At 37.3% G+C, this 17068-nt stretch overlaps 1 protein-coding gene across 5 annotated transcripts; it reads right to left on the bottom strand.

Annotated features, from left to right (window-relative positions):
• Positions 1-124: 124 nt before the first annotated feature.
• Positions 125-16734, bottom strand: si:dkeyp-118a3.2. 5 transcript variants are annotated; one of them, XM_047364225.1, is made up of 6 exons: positions 16561-16734; positions 14042-15208; positions 11041-11358; positions 10371-10488; positions 6322-6432; positions 125-1697 (listed from the first exon to the last, which is right to left on the bottom strand). In XM_047364225.1, exons 1-6 carry the CDS (start codon positions 16622-16624, stop codon positions 1526-1528), a joined length of 1950 nt encoding a protein of 649 aa, XP_047220181.1. In that variant the 5' UTR covers positions 16625-16734; the 3' UTR covers positions 125-1525. The 5 variants fall into 5 exon arrangements, with proteins under 5 accessions (XP_047220181.1, XP_047220182.1, XP_047220184.1 ...); XM_047364226.1 differs by having other exon boundaries at positions 11041-11355; XM_047364228.1 differs by having other exon boundaries at positions 14042-15188; positions 16561-16699.
• Between the last annotated feature and the right edge of the window lie 334 nt (positions 16735-17068).

Genomic DNA, 17068 nt, shown 5'->3' with positions numbered 1-17068 from the left:
GCCTCGTGGTTGTAGCTCCAGTGATGCCACTTTGTGTGATCATTCGCAGAAAAACATTGAGACAAGATTCATGCTGTAGCTGTGCACACAAAAAACATGTTTTTTTTTTTTTCTGGCAGCAAAGCAACAACAATGACTTCTTATGAGTCAAGTTAGGCAGGTGACTGGGAAGACATTCTTGGTGGTGCATGTGAACAAACTCCAGTCTGATCTACAAAGGGATGTCTGAAGAGAAAGACACATTAAAATGCATTGCTTTAATATCACAATCTGAAATGATGCAGAACATGAATTCAATCAAGTATCAAAATATGGGAAGAAGTTGTTATTTTTTTAATGTTTGGGTAATTTTAGTGAGATGCCATTTATGTTCTGGCCACAGAGGATTGCATTAGAGTATGAAAAAAAAATGTTCACCCCAAATTAAACAAAACATTACAGATATCAACCCATTTACTGTACAGTTTTGTCAGTAAAAATTAAATCGCATGCACAAACCTTCATGTGTACAGATTGTAGCACCTAAAAGCATATTTTTCCTCTTAGTTTTAGCTATTCACAAAAAGACATATACATAGTTATCATCAGCAAGCATATATGTAAAGCTGGATTTTTTTCTTTAACCCAAATGCTGGGTTTTCAGTGTTAGCAAAGAAGTTGGGCAGTAAATTGTGACCTGATTTGTTGGGTTAGAAAAAAGAAGGGATCTTAACATTCTTTAAAGGTGGTAGTTTTTAACTATAGATAGAATATTGAGACTTCACAGAACCCCTGTCGCAGGATGAAAAATAAAATGGTAAGATGGTCAGTTTACGCTGTATAATAATGTTGATGCCATTTGAATATATATATTTCACACTAAAGAACGGGTTTGTTCACTTCATACCAATAGCCTTTCACCTGCTAAGTGGTTAGCATAACCTAGTCCTAGCTATGTTTTCCATTCACACTTTGACCAAAGAACTGGTCATATATATTTTATTCAGTGCTATATTCTGGGTATAGGTTTTGTTTTGTAAGTTCAGTTATTTAATAAAGTATTATTAGAGATTATTATTATGATTTTGTGACACTGTGCAACAGTGTGCAACTTCACAAACTAAGTTTATTTAGAAGATGGATGAATGATTAAACATTAGCTAAAATTAAATTTTACCTAAATATTATTAGTTTTCCAGGTTATGGGTTACAATTTTCAACAAACCTTTTGGAAACCTAATGTCTGGTATGAATCACATTAACCAACATTTTGTGGTTTGAAAACCTTACCCAATATGCTGGATCAAACTCAAAGCAAAACCCTGTTGTATTAAATCAGTCTAGTTCTGAAACAGTTCTGACCTAGAACTTGGTGAGCGAAATAATCCAAACAGTTGCTTTTAATAACTTCCAGTTTTCTCAATTGCCACCTGTGTAGGATTTGGTAAGAATTGGAGAATGTCATGGTAGACTGCAATTGGTTGGCTGATAAGAAAGTGACTTTTTGGCTTTCGTTTAATTAAAGCAGCAGAGAAAAGTTGACGTCTTATATAGAAGTCCTGAAGTCTTGTGAAGAGTCTGATCCTGGTCCTGTGCTGGGCAGCATCTCTGTGGAGCTCAGTGAGTGGTCTGACATGGCTACTGCATGTTCATCTTCTTGCTTTTCCCTTTTTATGGCCAAGGTTGAAGCCACATCAGAAGGATCGAGTCGGACAATCCTTACAGAAAGAAGAGTTGGCAGAGATTGAGCAGTTGCAAGGACATAAATTACTTAAACACATAAAAAATTATTGGATGGCAAAACAGCTGAATGTAGAACATCTTTTAGAAGACAAGAAGTTACATGAGAAAAATAAAGATAATATTTTTTTACATAAAAACCAAGAGACCTTTTTACTGCGATATTTTTAGCTGACAGTAACAATTGACGACAATTCAAATGTGTTTATTTCCTTTCTTCTAAAGGATGTCAAACTGTTGTCAAATTTCCTGCTGAGAGCAAATGCTAATATTGCCATTGAAAGGTCTGTTGATGTAATGGCTTGCACAGCAGATGAAGACACACTGTTCGAATGAGACACACAGGGGAAGTAATGACATCTAGATATAAATAAATCACTTGACAGTATGGACTATGCGGGTGAGCCTGTCCTAGGCGAAAGCATTTTTAAATTGGATAAATGCATTTTAATCGGGCACCACTTTACTACTTAACTCTGCCTTCAGTGCAATTTCAGATAGGTGCAGCAGGTTAGTTGAAATTCCTCATCTGCCTTACTTGTCATATGTTATGAAAAAAAAATCTAAGTAAAACAGACTGGAAATGATAAAACTGGACATCAACAAGGCAGATTTAGGCCCATCATAAAAAAAAAAAAACTATAAAGGAGAGTAAAGGTTCTTTAATTTAGCTTACTTTGATTTAGTTGAAGCAATGTTTTATGGTTTAGTTACAACATTTTAGTTGGATTTTTTTTACTGGTTGCACAGCTGCTTTGCATATATTTACATGTACCATGCTTGCTGCAACATACTGCCTATTCGGGAGCAATGAGATTGTAAATTCAGCTTGGCTGCCTGAGGACTATGCATCAGTCAACGTCAGGGATAGATGTTTCAGGTGAGCCCACTACTGACTGCTAAGTCTATGCTAAATACCAAAATACAGTGTAATAGAGGACAGACAGAAAGCAGCAACTGTGGGAATGTTGATATTTTTGTTGAGTTTCTTTTTTCTGAATTTGAACGATTGGGATTGGTGAGATCCCAACTTCAGAGGAGTTCTAAAACCCACTTTGCAATATTGTGCATCTACCTTTCATTTCAATATTGTATATTTTAAAGCTAAAGGCTAAAGGAATTTTCTATATTTCAAAGCTAAAGGAAAATGCACACATTTTTTGCATTACCATACACTTAACACTGCAGCACACACAATCTGATCAATAGCTAAGCCAGGATACCACTTAATTTTTGGACAACTGTCACACGTAATGCCTAATGCAAATTTACTCTCAGTTTTACAAAATCAGTGTGACAGGGACTGAAATCCAGCAGCAATGACCCAACAATAATATTAACTTCGAGCAAACTCCGCTATGCAGATACTTTACTCACATACTGTCAGATTAATTTGGCTGATAATAATCTGACCACTTGGTCCCAGATGGTCGCTTGATCCAATAGTTTGAAAAAATAAACTAAACAAGGTGGTGAGACTAAGAAAAAGCTTTGTCCACCCATGACCCTGCAGAACACGGAGAATTTGACAACTTAAATGACAAAACTCACTACATTAATCATTTGCCTATTGTTGAAGCAGGCCAACAATCAAAACCATCATAAACAAATCTGTATATGTCTTATATTTAAAGCAATTGAAGCTCTATATCCAACTTCCTGTAGCACCTGTCTGTGGTGCAGTAGTAATGTTAGCTTGTATATAAGTAGCTGTGCCATTTCTTTAGCCATCCACCATATTCCAAACTGTTGCTTACTGTACCCTTTTTATTCAGGCAATATGAAAACACAAACACCTTCAAAAACCATTGTTTTTATTGGAGTACTCTTTGATCTGGTTTTTAAAATAATAGTAGCCAGATACTACAGTTTATTAGCAGCAATAGTTATTTTAGAAATTATTTTAATTTCTTAGGATTAACTGAAGGACCAACAACTTCACTAAAGGCAGCAAAAAAAGTTATTCAGTCCTTCAGGGATCACTTGAGCACCATTCTTGCCTCTAACATTTAGGTAAAGATGTAAATATTGTGTCTCCATCATTACATTATGCATATAACACACAATATATTCAAATAAAGCATTTAGCGCAGTTTTACAACTGATACTATGGGCTTGTTTTGATGCCTGGATTTTAACACTTTTACCTGGTTTCCCAAATGAGTATTTATGTGCTGTAGTATACTTTTTCCACTTTCCACATCAAGCATTTACAGTGGGAAAATTATGAAACTTGAATGAACCTGCTTTTCTCTTGTCACTGTATTTATGTGTTACAGTTTTCTTTGCATCATACTATCTTGCATCATGGCATGTACAAACAGCAGTCTTTGTCATGCTGGGATCATTCTGTTAGCCAAGATAGAACCTGTTACATAGCTTTTTAACAGTAACATTTGCATTTTATTAGTCAAGTACTGTTCTACTGACAACTTTAATGTAATTGTTAATATTATGTCCCTTTACAAGGACATGTTCTGTGGTGGCTCAGCTCAGTGTTCAATATTCAAAATTGCCTTGAACTGAGCACTTTCTTTAAATGTGGCAATCCAAACATTTTACATTTTCTAGATCCTGTCCATAAACTCCTTTAGCCTATTTCTGATCCAAACCTGCTAGTCTGATTAGGAAAATAATGGCATTACCCAGCAATGCTCTGGGTTCACAATTTCAGTCCTTTATGTGATTCTGTGAGCAGAATCCTGAGCACACCAGCTACAAGATTCCCTAAAGGTAATCAGCTGAGAAGCACACAACTTGTATCTTGGAGCAATAGGTTCACAGGTCAAAGCATGATATTTTGCCATCTGATGGTTTGAATATCTGACATTTGGCTGGTCCAAGTGATAACGAGTTCAACATGTTCTATATTACAATGAATCTTAACAGTATGCAAACCCCGTTAAAATGCCTGGTTTTGCTTTTCCAGTACTTTAGAAAACATTGGTAGCAATACTCAAATGAGTGTGGCTTATGGTAGGGTTGTGGCCGAGAGAAAAATCTGACTCTGTCTCAGTTTAAAGCTTGGTTTAAATAAATGATAGGAGTTCTTCACATTGAAAGACTGAGATACGATGTGTCTGGCGAACTACAGAAATCTTACTATATATGGAATCCTGTTCTAGAATATTTAAAGCAGTGAGTGACCCTAGAAAACAATGCACTTGTTGGATACGAACCAATATCTTATGCCCTTGAGTATGTCTATCTTTCTTCCCTTTATATGTACATGTTATATACATTATTTTTATTAATTTTATTTTTATTCATGGTGTCTTTCTTACATATATCATTTAAACATGACATGCTATTTGTCTGTTTTGCTTTGACTGCAGTGTGGCTGTTTGCCTATGTCCTGTCATGTCTTTTCATGTTTAACAAGTTTTACATTTATAAATAAATACAAACACAAGCCTGTTTTTTGTCATGTTAAAAGTTAGAGCATGAAAAATCCTTTCAAAGTTCTTTTCAACTTTAATGTGACATGCATTTTGTACCGATTTGTTTTGGGAGAAAATTTTAAAAAAAGATAAAACAAAAGCTGCAATGACCTGGTTGCATACGTGTGTTCACCCTTATACTAGCCCTTGGTTTTATGCACATTTTGATCCATTTTTAAAATCTAGTTTTCCTAGGTGCAGACATAACATCAATCATAGTGAATCCGGAAATTAACCTTAGCTAGTCCTAATTGGATTTTCCTGACATTTTCTAATTTACTACATTAGTTAAAGCCATAGTTTGCTGAATGGTTACAGAGGATCAAAATGATCTCAGTAACCAAAGATTTTAGTCAGCAGAAGGCTACTACAAATTCCACAGTATAACATGTATTCCCTGGCACAGTGAAAACAATCATCAGTATTTGGAGAAAATATGGGACAACAGCAACATACCAAAAGTGGGATTTCTCATTATTGAGAAAAGGACAAGACAGAAACTGAAAATCATGAACAATTTTGAATATCAAGTTACTTGACCAAAAAACCCCTTAGGTGTCTGCAAGAAAGCTGGAGATCGGTATTAAAATTATTCTCAGTCTACCTCTAAATTAACAAAAGATTTGTTTTGCCGAACAAAGGAACACGTTTTGTAATCGCTGAGCCGAATCACAAACGGAATCTGTGGGCTCACCTGGAGCGGACTCTTGACAAACGTTGTTTGACAGATTTGGAAAATGTTCACAAGATATAGTGGGCAAATATTACCAAGTCAACGTAACATTCTGATAGAGTATTTCTTCATGGTCTAATTTTTTTGAATCACAAAAACATGTTTTTTTAACAGGGTTGAGTACTTCTGGGAAACACTGTGCATTATACTATGGATTTAACATAAAAAAATTAACAATAACACTTCTCCTGAAAAATGGGAATTAAACGGGGATTCAATTCATAACATTTTTCTTGATCAATCATCGTCAATTCAAGGACCAACGGAGAAAAATAATTCTTTGATTACACTAAAGAATCCCAAAGACTCTCCCACTGAAGCTATTTTTTTCTTACAATTTACTTGTGTCTTTATCTTTGTGCTTTAATTTTAAATACATGCACTGTACGTATTTCTTCCCCACAACAAATATCTTCATAAGGAACATACTCCTGACAGTTTCCATTGTCTGCTGGCAGAGTGTCGTCACTGCTGTCTCCTCCCGCCGCTGCCTCTGGTTCAACACACCCTTCCTCACATGCCTGCTGCACGGCTGGAGTGCTGCTCACACAGAAACACATGAACAGTGTCCCTTTATCACTGTTATATTTGCTTCCTGTTACCCTTTTACAAATAAACAAGGCATTGCTGTGAACCATTTGGACAAGTGATGGAGAGCTATAAAGGATCTCAATAAAGATAAAAAAGCAATATTTTTGTGAACACAAGGAGAAATACAGAGCCAATACAAAGCACATTCTCCTCATTTCATCATCCGTCAGTGCTGAAATGTTAACTGCAGCTTGGGCAACATCAGAAGCAATCATGCACCAGTACTGCTGTGAGTCCCATCTGTGATTGTGGGCCTGTTGGTGCTGCAGCTTGCAATCAGCTGGTTTGTTACAGCTAGAATAAAAGTCCTCAGATGTATTCAGTCCTAGTGTGAATGTATAATTATTATTTCCACTTTTTAAAATGAAAAATAAACATGAGACAGTGCTTTGCAAGAATTCATGTAAAATTATGGCATTGTTTATCCTTACTGTAATTAGAATTGCAGGGAACATGTTTGTTTTAAGGGGTTGAGGGGTATCACTCTGTACATCTCAGACTTCCAGTACAAGACAGACTCTTGTCATCTGCTGAAAATACTCAGATGTTTCTGCAATCATAGGGTACATCAGAGATGGACAAGAAGCTGGGTGCAGGGACCTGGTGGACTGCTTTGTGGCATGGTGTAGAAATAATCATCGCATCTTGAACGTGAATACAAACGTGAAAACGTGAAAACAAAGGACATGATTGCAGATTTCAAGAGAAACAGGAATAGGTCAAACACTATTTCCATCATGGGAGAAGAAGTTGAGGTGGTTGCAGTTAGGTGCTGCATATCTTCTATACGTCTGTTGTGGAGAGTGTGATTTCTTCTGCCATCATCTGCTGGGGAAGCAGCATCAGAGCCAGGGACTTAAAAAGCTCAACAAGCTAATAAGGAAGGCTGGCTCTGTTCTGTGGACTCCTCTGGAACCTTTTGCAAAGAAGGATTCTTTATAAAATGAAGAACATTATGGAGAACCCTGAGCATCCTCTTCATCAGACTGTCCTACAACAACAGAGTGTCTTCAGTCAGCGGCTTCTTCAGATTTGCTGTAAGACGGACCTCTACAGGAGATCATTCCTGCCCACAGCCATCAGCATCTACAACAGCTCTCTGAAGAAACCTTCATAATATGAGCTATAACAACATTTAATTTCCCTTTGGGATTAATAAAGTATTTTTGAATTTGAATTGAATTGAATTGAATTGAACTACAGTTTTTAGCTTGACTTATCATTGGTGACAGACTGGTAAAAAAGTAAAATATCAGTTTTTCCCGTCGGTGAATGCAGCAAAGTGCTACCAGGTCACTTTGATTACAATACTCCTGTGTGGATGCTGTTACTGACTGAAAAAGACTCGAAGATAGACATTTTCACTATCAGTGAGGTGTTAAAAAATAATTCAGATAAAGCACAAAAAGCTATTTGTCGAGACATGTTTGTGGTTCATTGAGGATTCCAGAGGGCGAGCGAAAGACTTCAGTAAATAACAGAAAGGCTTTATGTAGTGCATTAAAAGTACTCTGTAATGTCCTTTTAAGCTTTAAACTTGTCTGACACGGATCAAGAAATGTTTTTAGCAGAGTGACAGAGATGCTGTTACTTTTGTATTCAGAATCAAAATGAGCCTGTCGAAATGGTTCTAGCATATGGTCAAGATGTCGTCTGGGCTCCTCTGGAGGTTTTTTGGGGATGTCCTTCTTGGAAGAGACTGTGGGAAAACCCAGAACTCGCTGGAGGGACTCTATATCCTTTCTGGCCTGGAAACACCTTGGGATCTTTCAGAATGAGCTGGAGAGTGTCACCAGGGAAAGGGATGTCTAGATCTTTTCCCTGTGGACCTGTTACCCATGCGACACAATGAATGGATGGATGGATGGATGGATGTACAATTTCCTTGCAGTAATTCAGACCTCTTGCCCACTTAATGTATTTTTGTGACAGATTATGTTTCTAACTGAACTGTTGGTTGACATGGGAATGTCTCTGCGCCGCTCTAAAAATGTTGAAATAGAAGGCAACAAAAAGGGTAGGTCAGGGTTCTCTGATAAAATTGTTGTTCCAAGGAGAAAGTCCAACATGAGTGTCAAAAGTTGCATGTGTTTCAAGAAAAAACACTGTTTCCAGCAGATATCACTGTGCCTTGTTCAGGCTTGCATAAGGGCTACAGTCCATCTCAAAAGTCATCAGGCAGGAGTAGGATTGCATCCTCAAGCCCCTTGTAAGGCTAATTTACAGAGAATGCACATACATCTGATTATACATGTTAAACCATGAAAAAACCATTCAGAAATTCAGTTTAGAATGGTTAAATCATATCTTGTAAAAGAATAATAAATAATACCCATGTGGTGAGAGATCAACATTTAAAAAAAAATGTATACAGAGGTGTACCAAGGCACAGTACTTGGTTTACTTCTTTTGAGTTTAAATATAAATTATTTACCATGTTCATGTCCTGTTGCAATAAAATTATTTTCTAACTACTTGGTCATGGACAGCAATAGTAATCAAGCCACTAAGGATGATATATAATCAGGCTATTAAGATTTTGTAAAGGAAGCCTATTAGATGGAAGCTGAATATGATGAAATGATTTTTAAAGACTTGCATGTGAAGGCTCTTCAGAGGCGGAATGACCTTTTTATTCTTAGACCTACTAGTTCACAGAGTCATGAAGCGTCCAGTGGAAATTGTAAGGTGTCTTTATATAAAAGCTCTCTAGGATAAGCCGCCTTCTCTGTACAAGGGGGTAACTTGTGGAACTCTTTACCAGTAGAGCTGAAACTGAACTCTGACTGGCCTCTTTTGGATTGAAGTTGAAGATGAAGTCGCTTCCTAATAAATTAAAAAATCCTTTCAACAGTTCTGTTGCCATGAATGATTGCCACAGTTTTTTAATATTATTATTTTGTTATAGATTTCATTGGTTTTTCTTTAGTTTTTAGGTATGGCAATGTTAGATCTTAATATGTGTTGTGTTTTACCCGTGCTTTGTATTGGCATTTCAAACTTTGTATAGTATTTTGTTTTATGGAACCAAAGGCCCATCCAGGGACAAACACTGCTAATTAGCTCAGTCTGTAAATGTTGAACTTTTATATTTGTAGGGACTAGGGATGTAGCAGACACCGACCACTTATCCTGAGAAATGTTAACTAGTAAATGAAATGAAAAAAACAGACATACCCAATCATGTATTTTATCCTCACCTCAGTCTATTGTCAGTTACATTTGTTGGCTAAAGAGCACATTTTAAATACAAATTTTCAACATAATATTTTTACATCATATAGGAATCAAAGAAATGTATTTCAAATTATACATTCCTAGTGTTTCCTGAAAATAATTAAGACTTAAATGGTACCTATTCTGCAAAATTCACTTTTTGATCATTTTTATACTTCTATTTGGGTCTCTAATGCTTCTACAAACAGTCCAAACGCAAAAAAATAAAAACATTAACCCGTTTTTGGCTCTAAATGAATGTTTTATTTTTTCTAGAAAACGGTTTCAAAAGCTTTGCAATTGTGACGTCACAATTACACTGGAACCTAGCAACATTATCTGAGTCCCGCCCCTGACTAGCAACTGAAGCGGAGCTCCACCCACTTGATTTTCAGTAGAGGATCACGTCAATGTTCCAGTCACATTGCCGAAGACAGTACTAGTTTGCGCAAATCATTTCACCATGCAATGCTTTGAGAACTCACGTCAGTAAAGAAGGATAATAGGTCACCTTTAAATGCTTTGAACCCAGAGGTTTGTTGGAATTTTCATCTAAATTAACAGTCAGTGGTCATACACTCTAAGGTAATTCCTGTTTCACTTATATTGACCTTTCTGACTTTAATTCATGTTTAATGCAGTCCATAATGCAGAAAAACTCCACCACTTACCGTTTTTTATTTCGACATTTGAGGATGTAGATAATGATGACGACAGTCTCCAAAACCATGAAGACTGCAGTAAAAATAGCCCCAATCTTCCATGCCTCAAGGCCTTGCACATTCTTCTCTAAACAGATATATTATGACCACCAGGAGACACAAGAAAAGGGCAGGAAACAGAAGGGGGAAATTAATTAAATAAAACAAAAATATTCCATTCAAAGACAAAAATTGTATGCTATGTCATTTTACTTCCAACTGAATCTACAATCTCCTACATGAGGTAAAAAGATTACTTGGAACTCTAAAATCCTTTTTAAACGTGTTTTCTATACAGACATACCTATTTTCTAATTTGATACCATTGTCAAAAAGATTTGTAAGGCTTGCATGCGGTGAAAAAAAAGTATATGAATTAAATACAGATTTTCAGTTTTTATGACAGAAGCCATATTGTGCATGAAAGGTCCCAAATTTCTGAACTACTTTCCAGTTTTAAGGAGTATAGCTACAATGCAGCATAATATAGTGAAATTGAAAAGCCTTAATACAAACAATCCTTTTGTTCAACATATATTTTAAGAACTAATAGCCTGATGCATGTATCTATGGCCAGGTAAGCACCTACCAATCATTCTAGTAAGTGTCATTTGCTTACATTTCTTTTTTCCTATTTTACCTCTTGCTCCAGGTATATCTTCTACTACATCTCTGGTTCCTTTTGGTTTGTCTTCTGTTGCCTGATGGTATTCAGCAAAAACATCCTTCTCAAACTTATCCATTGTGGGTTGGTTCATGCCATGGTTGTGTGGCAAAAATCCAGGATTTGTGGTGATTATCTTGCTGTGATGGTTAGATGTTGCATCAATGAGAGTATTGTATTCAGTTGCACGTGCACCAAATGATGGGTGTGGGGTAGTGGGTTGCTTTTCAGGTCTCTTTTCTATGAAGTCTTTATTGCACTCCTCAGATTGTAGACCAGGAATCACCAGTGCTGCTAAAAGAGAGACGTGGTATGTGACATTAAGTCAAACAGTGCTTTATAAATGTGCTTGTGCTCCTTCACATTTTGACATAAACCTTTATGTGTATTTGTATTTGCTATTTGCCTAATTTACTGTAATGCTCTTGCAACCATTTGTCTTTAGACGTCAGCAGGAAAGTTCACCTATGTTAAATTTAATATTAGTATAAATATAGATGTAATATGAGGGCTTCATTGGTTTGTTTGAAAGTGCCATTATTAAGACCAAGACACACAGCAGACTAGGTCAAGAAAAAAGCTGTGGAGACGTTTAAAGCAGTGTTAGTTTAAGAATAACCCAAACTTTGAACCTCTACCAAAGCACTGTTCAAAATTAAAGTATGGCCCAACTGCAAACCTACTAAGACATTTCTGTCAACCTAAACTGTCTAGAGTAAATGGCAAGGGGGACCATTATACAGAGAAGCAGCGAAGAGAATCATGGTTTCTCTTCAGGATCTGTAGAGATCCACAGCTCTGGAGGGGGAATCTGTTGATGAGACAACTAATAGGTGAGAAGAAAGCTAATGTTTAAAGGAGGCCGGAAAAAGTCCTGTTGGCTACAAGCCATGTAAGGGACACTACAAACATTTAGGATAAAGATCCTGTGGTCAGTTAAGACCAGAAGGGAACTTCATGCCCAACATGCTGAACAGAAAATGTGTGCTGCACATCAGCCTGAACCCATCATTTACACTTTAAAACATGATGTTGGCAGCATCATGCTTTGAGAATGCTTTTATTGAACAGAGATAGGGAAGCTAAGAGTTGACTGACTAAATACAGGGCAATGCTTGAAGAAAACCTTTAAGAGTCTGCAAGACAGGCTGAATCTGGGGTAAAGGTTCTTCTTTCAGGAGGATGACACTAAAGTTACAACCAAAGACCCTATTCAATTGAGAATCTTGGGGACATTTTGGTCTTTAGATGTAAAAGTTGGCAGAGTCTTAAACCAAAATACCTGCAACTGTAATTGCAGCAAATGATGGTTCCATAAAGTATTCACTCAGGGGGGATGAACATGAATCCACACCACACCTATATAATTGGATTTCTGATAACAGGATTTCTGCTTTTTGCAGTTGGCGGTTACCTGGCTTATCGAAAGATTTGTAAAACATCAGCAGCTGTTCAAAGCACTCCAAAGCTGCCTGGGATATGTGAAGGGATCTTTAGAGCTCTCAGCACTCAGACTGATATGTTAAGAGAGCAGAATCGCAAGCTGGACGCGATCCTTAAACAGAATCGCAGGCTGGCTGCGTTTCCCGGACTCAAAGGTGATATGATTTAATCTTGGAAAAAGTTGTTTGCTTAGGATCTACTGAAAGTACCAGAAATCTGGCTATTTGGATTTGAAATTGAGAATGCCAGTGAGACTTTGAAGGCAGGCGGAAAATCACAGCCGGCCTGAACCAAAACATTTATTGTTTGTCTAATTCAGGCGCCCCGATATGGCCTCCACAGGCTTCTTATCAAAACATTTCTCCTGGATGTTCTGTAAATACGACGCTCTGCCCCAGCAACCCCCCTCATCTGTGAACTGAACTGTATGGCCGTTTGATAAAACTTCCTTCTCTTTTTCAAGGACAATGGCACCTTCATCAGTGTTGACAGTCTAATTCTTTGCACACATGATCATACCTAAATATTGGCACCCTCACAAGTCCACCATGCCCCTCCAAAATCTTTGCTTAAGTGTGTTGCTTTCCCATGCTCCTTATTTTTACCTAAATGTGGATTTCATTTCTTAATTTCTTCTCCTTTTCATAGCTTTTTAGATTTACCAGTGAAAGGAAAATAATACTAGTTTCTTAAAAAATTTGAACAAAAGCTGTTTTTACACCAGTGACTCAGCTTCCTTAGTTAGAACTCAGTGATTGGTTAGTTAAATTTCAATGGATGCAAAGGACTGTTATTACCTCTTTAGAAAGATTGGTTTAGAACCAGTTCTTACCAATAAACCCAAAGGATTATTAATGTTATCTGTGTCATTGTAATGTTGACCAGAGATTTTTTTATTTCTCTGAAGGATTCACAGATTTTTTGATTTCTTAGAAGGATTCTAGTATCATTTGATTTGTCTTTCTGTGTCTGCATCTGTGTTTATTTTCTTTGTGATTGTATTGTAATTGTATGTACAGCGCTTTGAGTGTCTCGTTACTGAAAAGCGCTATATAAATAAACTTACCTTACCTTACCTACCATACCTCAGGTTTTCATTCGTAAAACCTTTTTAAAAGCCATGTATCATTTTTTTTCCACTGCTCAGTAATGCAGAATGTGCTGTGTGCATTGTTTAAACATCCTAACACAGCAGTGGTTGAATTCCTGTTAATTAGTGCAACTGACCTTAAAGACTTTAATAAAGTATTAGAAGATGGTCATGATGGTCATGATGGTCATGTCAAATTCACGTAAGTGAACATTTTCTGCTTTTATTTGGACTCATGTTCTACGCATGTTTATTTTCTGAACATTCTAGCTATCGATGTAAAAATAGATAAGAAAGTAAAGCAAACACATTTGGTATGTTTTAAGCAGCATGTCTAAAGATTGTAGATTTATTGTTACTTGTTTTAGGTCTTGATTTCACTGGACTAACTGTACTTTGTCCATGCTTTTACTGATCTTTTCATAGCAACTACACAAATCTCACCTTGATCCTCTTTGTTGTGCTCCAAATCCTCCGAAGCTATTTGCCCCTCTTCTCCAGGATTGTCACCTCCTGCCACAGATCCCTCCTTGATCACGTCACCGTATTTTCCCTCCAATATTGTTTCCGTTATATCTGTACCTACTGCCTCTGCCTTTTCTTCCTCATCTATCTCTGCTAAACCATTGTCATCAGCTTTCTGTAGTTCATCCACATTCTCTCCTCTCCTGACTTCTCCCTGTTCTTTTATTGGTTCTCCTATGACTGTTTTTATTTGTATTACCTGATCATTAGGATGAGATGATGTTTTCTGTCCATTTGTTTGGTCTGTTTGACTTTTTTCAAGCAGAGCCGCTTCCTTTCTCCTGCTATCCTCTGTCTGCTCTTTTTCAGCCACTCCAAGACCAGCTGTAGACTCTTCCGCTGTTTCCTGCTCTGGCTGAATGCCCACTGCCACCTTCACAGTAGCTGGTGTTTCCTCTCCATTCTGTGTTTCTCTTTCAGTGGCATTCTTTAGAACTATCAACACAACCTGCTCCTCGCTATCCTCTTTCCCTCTTTCTGATTCCCCTTCTGTCTCCTCTGAGGCTATGTCCACATCATCTTGAGTTAATTTAGTTCCCAGTAATGACTCATCAGTAACCTCCAAACCCACTGCTTGTCTGAATCTCGTCTCCTCAACAGATCTAGCTACTGTTTCCCCCTCATTTTTGACAACTTCTTTACCCCCTCCAGCTACATTTTTTAATGCATCCTTCCCTGCTACTATCTTACTCTCTTCAAAACCATTATCTGCTATCTTAAGACTCATATTTCTCTCCTCCCAGTGTAGCTCCAGTGTTTCAATTTCTTCTTCAGTTTCACTCTCTATCATTTTAACCCCCAGAGAATCATCCTCTACCCCTTCCTTCTCTACAACCATATCTTTTGCCTGATCACCTGCTTCTACCTGCCCCAAAGCAGCCTCTACTACCCTCTCAAGCAGTTCCTTCAACACTTCTTCTGCCCCATGGCCCTTTACTTGCTCTGAGGCTTCCTGCATTGCCTGCTGAACCTCCTTCAAGCTGGGAGGGGACACTAAAGGGACATTAAGCAGTTCTGGTTCCTGTGGAAGGTTCTGTCCATCTTGGTAGGCGACCTCAGTGGAAAACTGGATGGGAGTAGACACACCTAAAGAGATATAGCCAAGCATTGTTTGTGTTTTGGAGATTTAAATCACTAGAAAATCTGTAGTTTAGGATGACACATGCTCTGTATTCATGAAGTTAATAAAGAGATGGTGATGAGTGAACAAATTTGTATTTTCAGAGGGACTATTTCAGATCATCAAACATAAGGCTAGGTTACTCTGGGTGGTTAGATTTTCAACAATGAAATGTCTGTTTTAGGTTGTACCACAGGATCTCAATTAGATTTAACTCCAGACTTTATCTAGGCCACTCTAAAAGCTTCAATCAGTTTTTATTTTTGCTATTCAGAGATGGACCTGCTTGTGTTCTGTAGATCAGTGTCCTGCTAAACCTAAGGTCACAAACTGATGGTCAGACATTCTAATTAAGGAGTTTCTGTTACAGAGTACAATTTCTGGTTGCAATAATTTCAGCAAGAAGTCCGGTGTCTAAAGCAGCAAAGCAATCTCAGACGATCACAGTACCACCACCATCTCTTACTGTAGGTATGTGATTTCTTCATTCTACTGGTCTGACAGTAATCAGGCCCGGTTGTGTCTAGTGAAATTTAACTCACCTTTATATTACAGTTAATTTATCATTTACTTTTCCACCTTGGGCCAGGTCAGTTTGGTTAGTGTTTTGTTTTTATAAATGAAATCATCATTTGAAAAGTGTATTTTCAGTCTTTTCTGTATACAAATACTTTTTCACAATACTGTACATCTGGAGCAATATGAGATTCTCGCAATATAACTGAGCAAAAATCCCACATGGTATTTAGTTAACGATTTGAAACAAAAATGTACAACAGGATCTAATTGCTTATACTGAAAACTACTTCTCAGACAGCTTGTGTTTGACAATTTTAGTTTGAAATCTGTTTTTTAAAAAGAAAGTAAATTGTGGCACTCCTTCAGTTTCCAAACAATGGATCTCTGTTTTTCAGAAATTATAATTCAAAACATTTAAGCAAGTGTTTTCTGCAAGTAGAAAATGAACCTGGCAACCATCTTTCAGCCCACTGACAAGCAGTGTGCATGAAGAGGTGGGCAAAGGGCCAAGCACATTTTCTGGCATCTCATTTAAAGGTCTTTAAACCATGGGAACTATATGGCAAAAAATATTCAGCAGAATCAAGCCGTGAAGTTTTAAAACCTTGGTTCACCTTGATATCATCAAAACTCATTAACCTAGGGAAATTGTAATTCACAAAACTCTATTTTCTCCTTGAACAAGACACATCCTCACTTATTGATTTCCTCATATAGAATACAAAACCCTAGACTGTGCAGACAAAGATTGCAGGTACATGGTTATTGTTTCAGAGCATGTTTTATAATACCACTGTACCTTCAGTTGTGCTGTCTTGTATTAGCAAAACCACCAGGAATCCCTTCAAAATGGAGTACCTCATATTGCCTCAAAACATATACTCATAAACATCCAAGACTTTCCAAAGAAAAAATTGATTCCTCTTGTTCTTGAAAAGGATGCTCAAATGGTAGGTGTTACACTATGTATAAACCAAAGAGTGTGTGGAGGATGTAGGGCCTATTCAAGTGAGTAGAAAACGTTCGCAGATGACGATATAGGAGGGAGGGTGAAAAAACAAACATTTCCATGTTAAATATTGCCATGCTGCGTTCTGTCGTAGCACCAGGTGTCTTTACATGAAGTAGCAATGAAATGTCAAATACTTTTGAGACTCCCACAAGAGCTGTAGCGAAGTATCAGTGGCATGTCACTCACGCAGCACATTTTGGAGGAGCAATTATAGGAGGGTTGTGAGATGGAGGAGTAAGCACTGCTGCAACGAGGGCCTGACATACGTAGAAGTAGAGAAAGTAGATTTAAATGC

This window comes from Girardinichthys multiradiatus, chromosome 5 (assembly GCF_021462225.1).
Source record: "Girardinichthys multiradiatus isolate DD_20200921_A chromosome 5, DD_fGirMul_XY1, whole genome shotgun sequence".
In the NCBI taxonomy this organism is placed as follows: domain Eukaryota; kingdom Metazoa; phylum Chordata; class Actinopteri; order Cyprinodontiformes; family Goodeidae; genus Girardinichthys; species Girardinichthys multiradiatus.
The sequence above is the reverse complement of the archived record's forward strand: the minus strand, read 5'-3'. Positions and strand labels throughout refer to the sequence as shown.

Bases quoted from the DNA above. Each gene is read 5' to 3' on its own strand.
- si:dkeyp-118a3.2 (XM_047364225.1), bottom strand. From the start codon at position 16,624: ATGAGGTACTCCATTTTGAAGGGATTCCTGGTGGTTTTGCTAATACAA. The intron at 15,209-16,560 runs GTACAGTGGTAT...ATATCTCTTTAG, and splicing joins ACAAGACAGCACAACTGAAG to GTGTGTCTACTCCCATCCAG. The intron at 1,698-6,321 runs GTATGTTCCTTA...TCTTTCTGTAAG, and splicing joins GACAATGGAAACTGTCAGGA to GATTGTCCGACTCGATCCTT.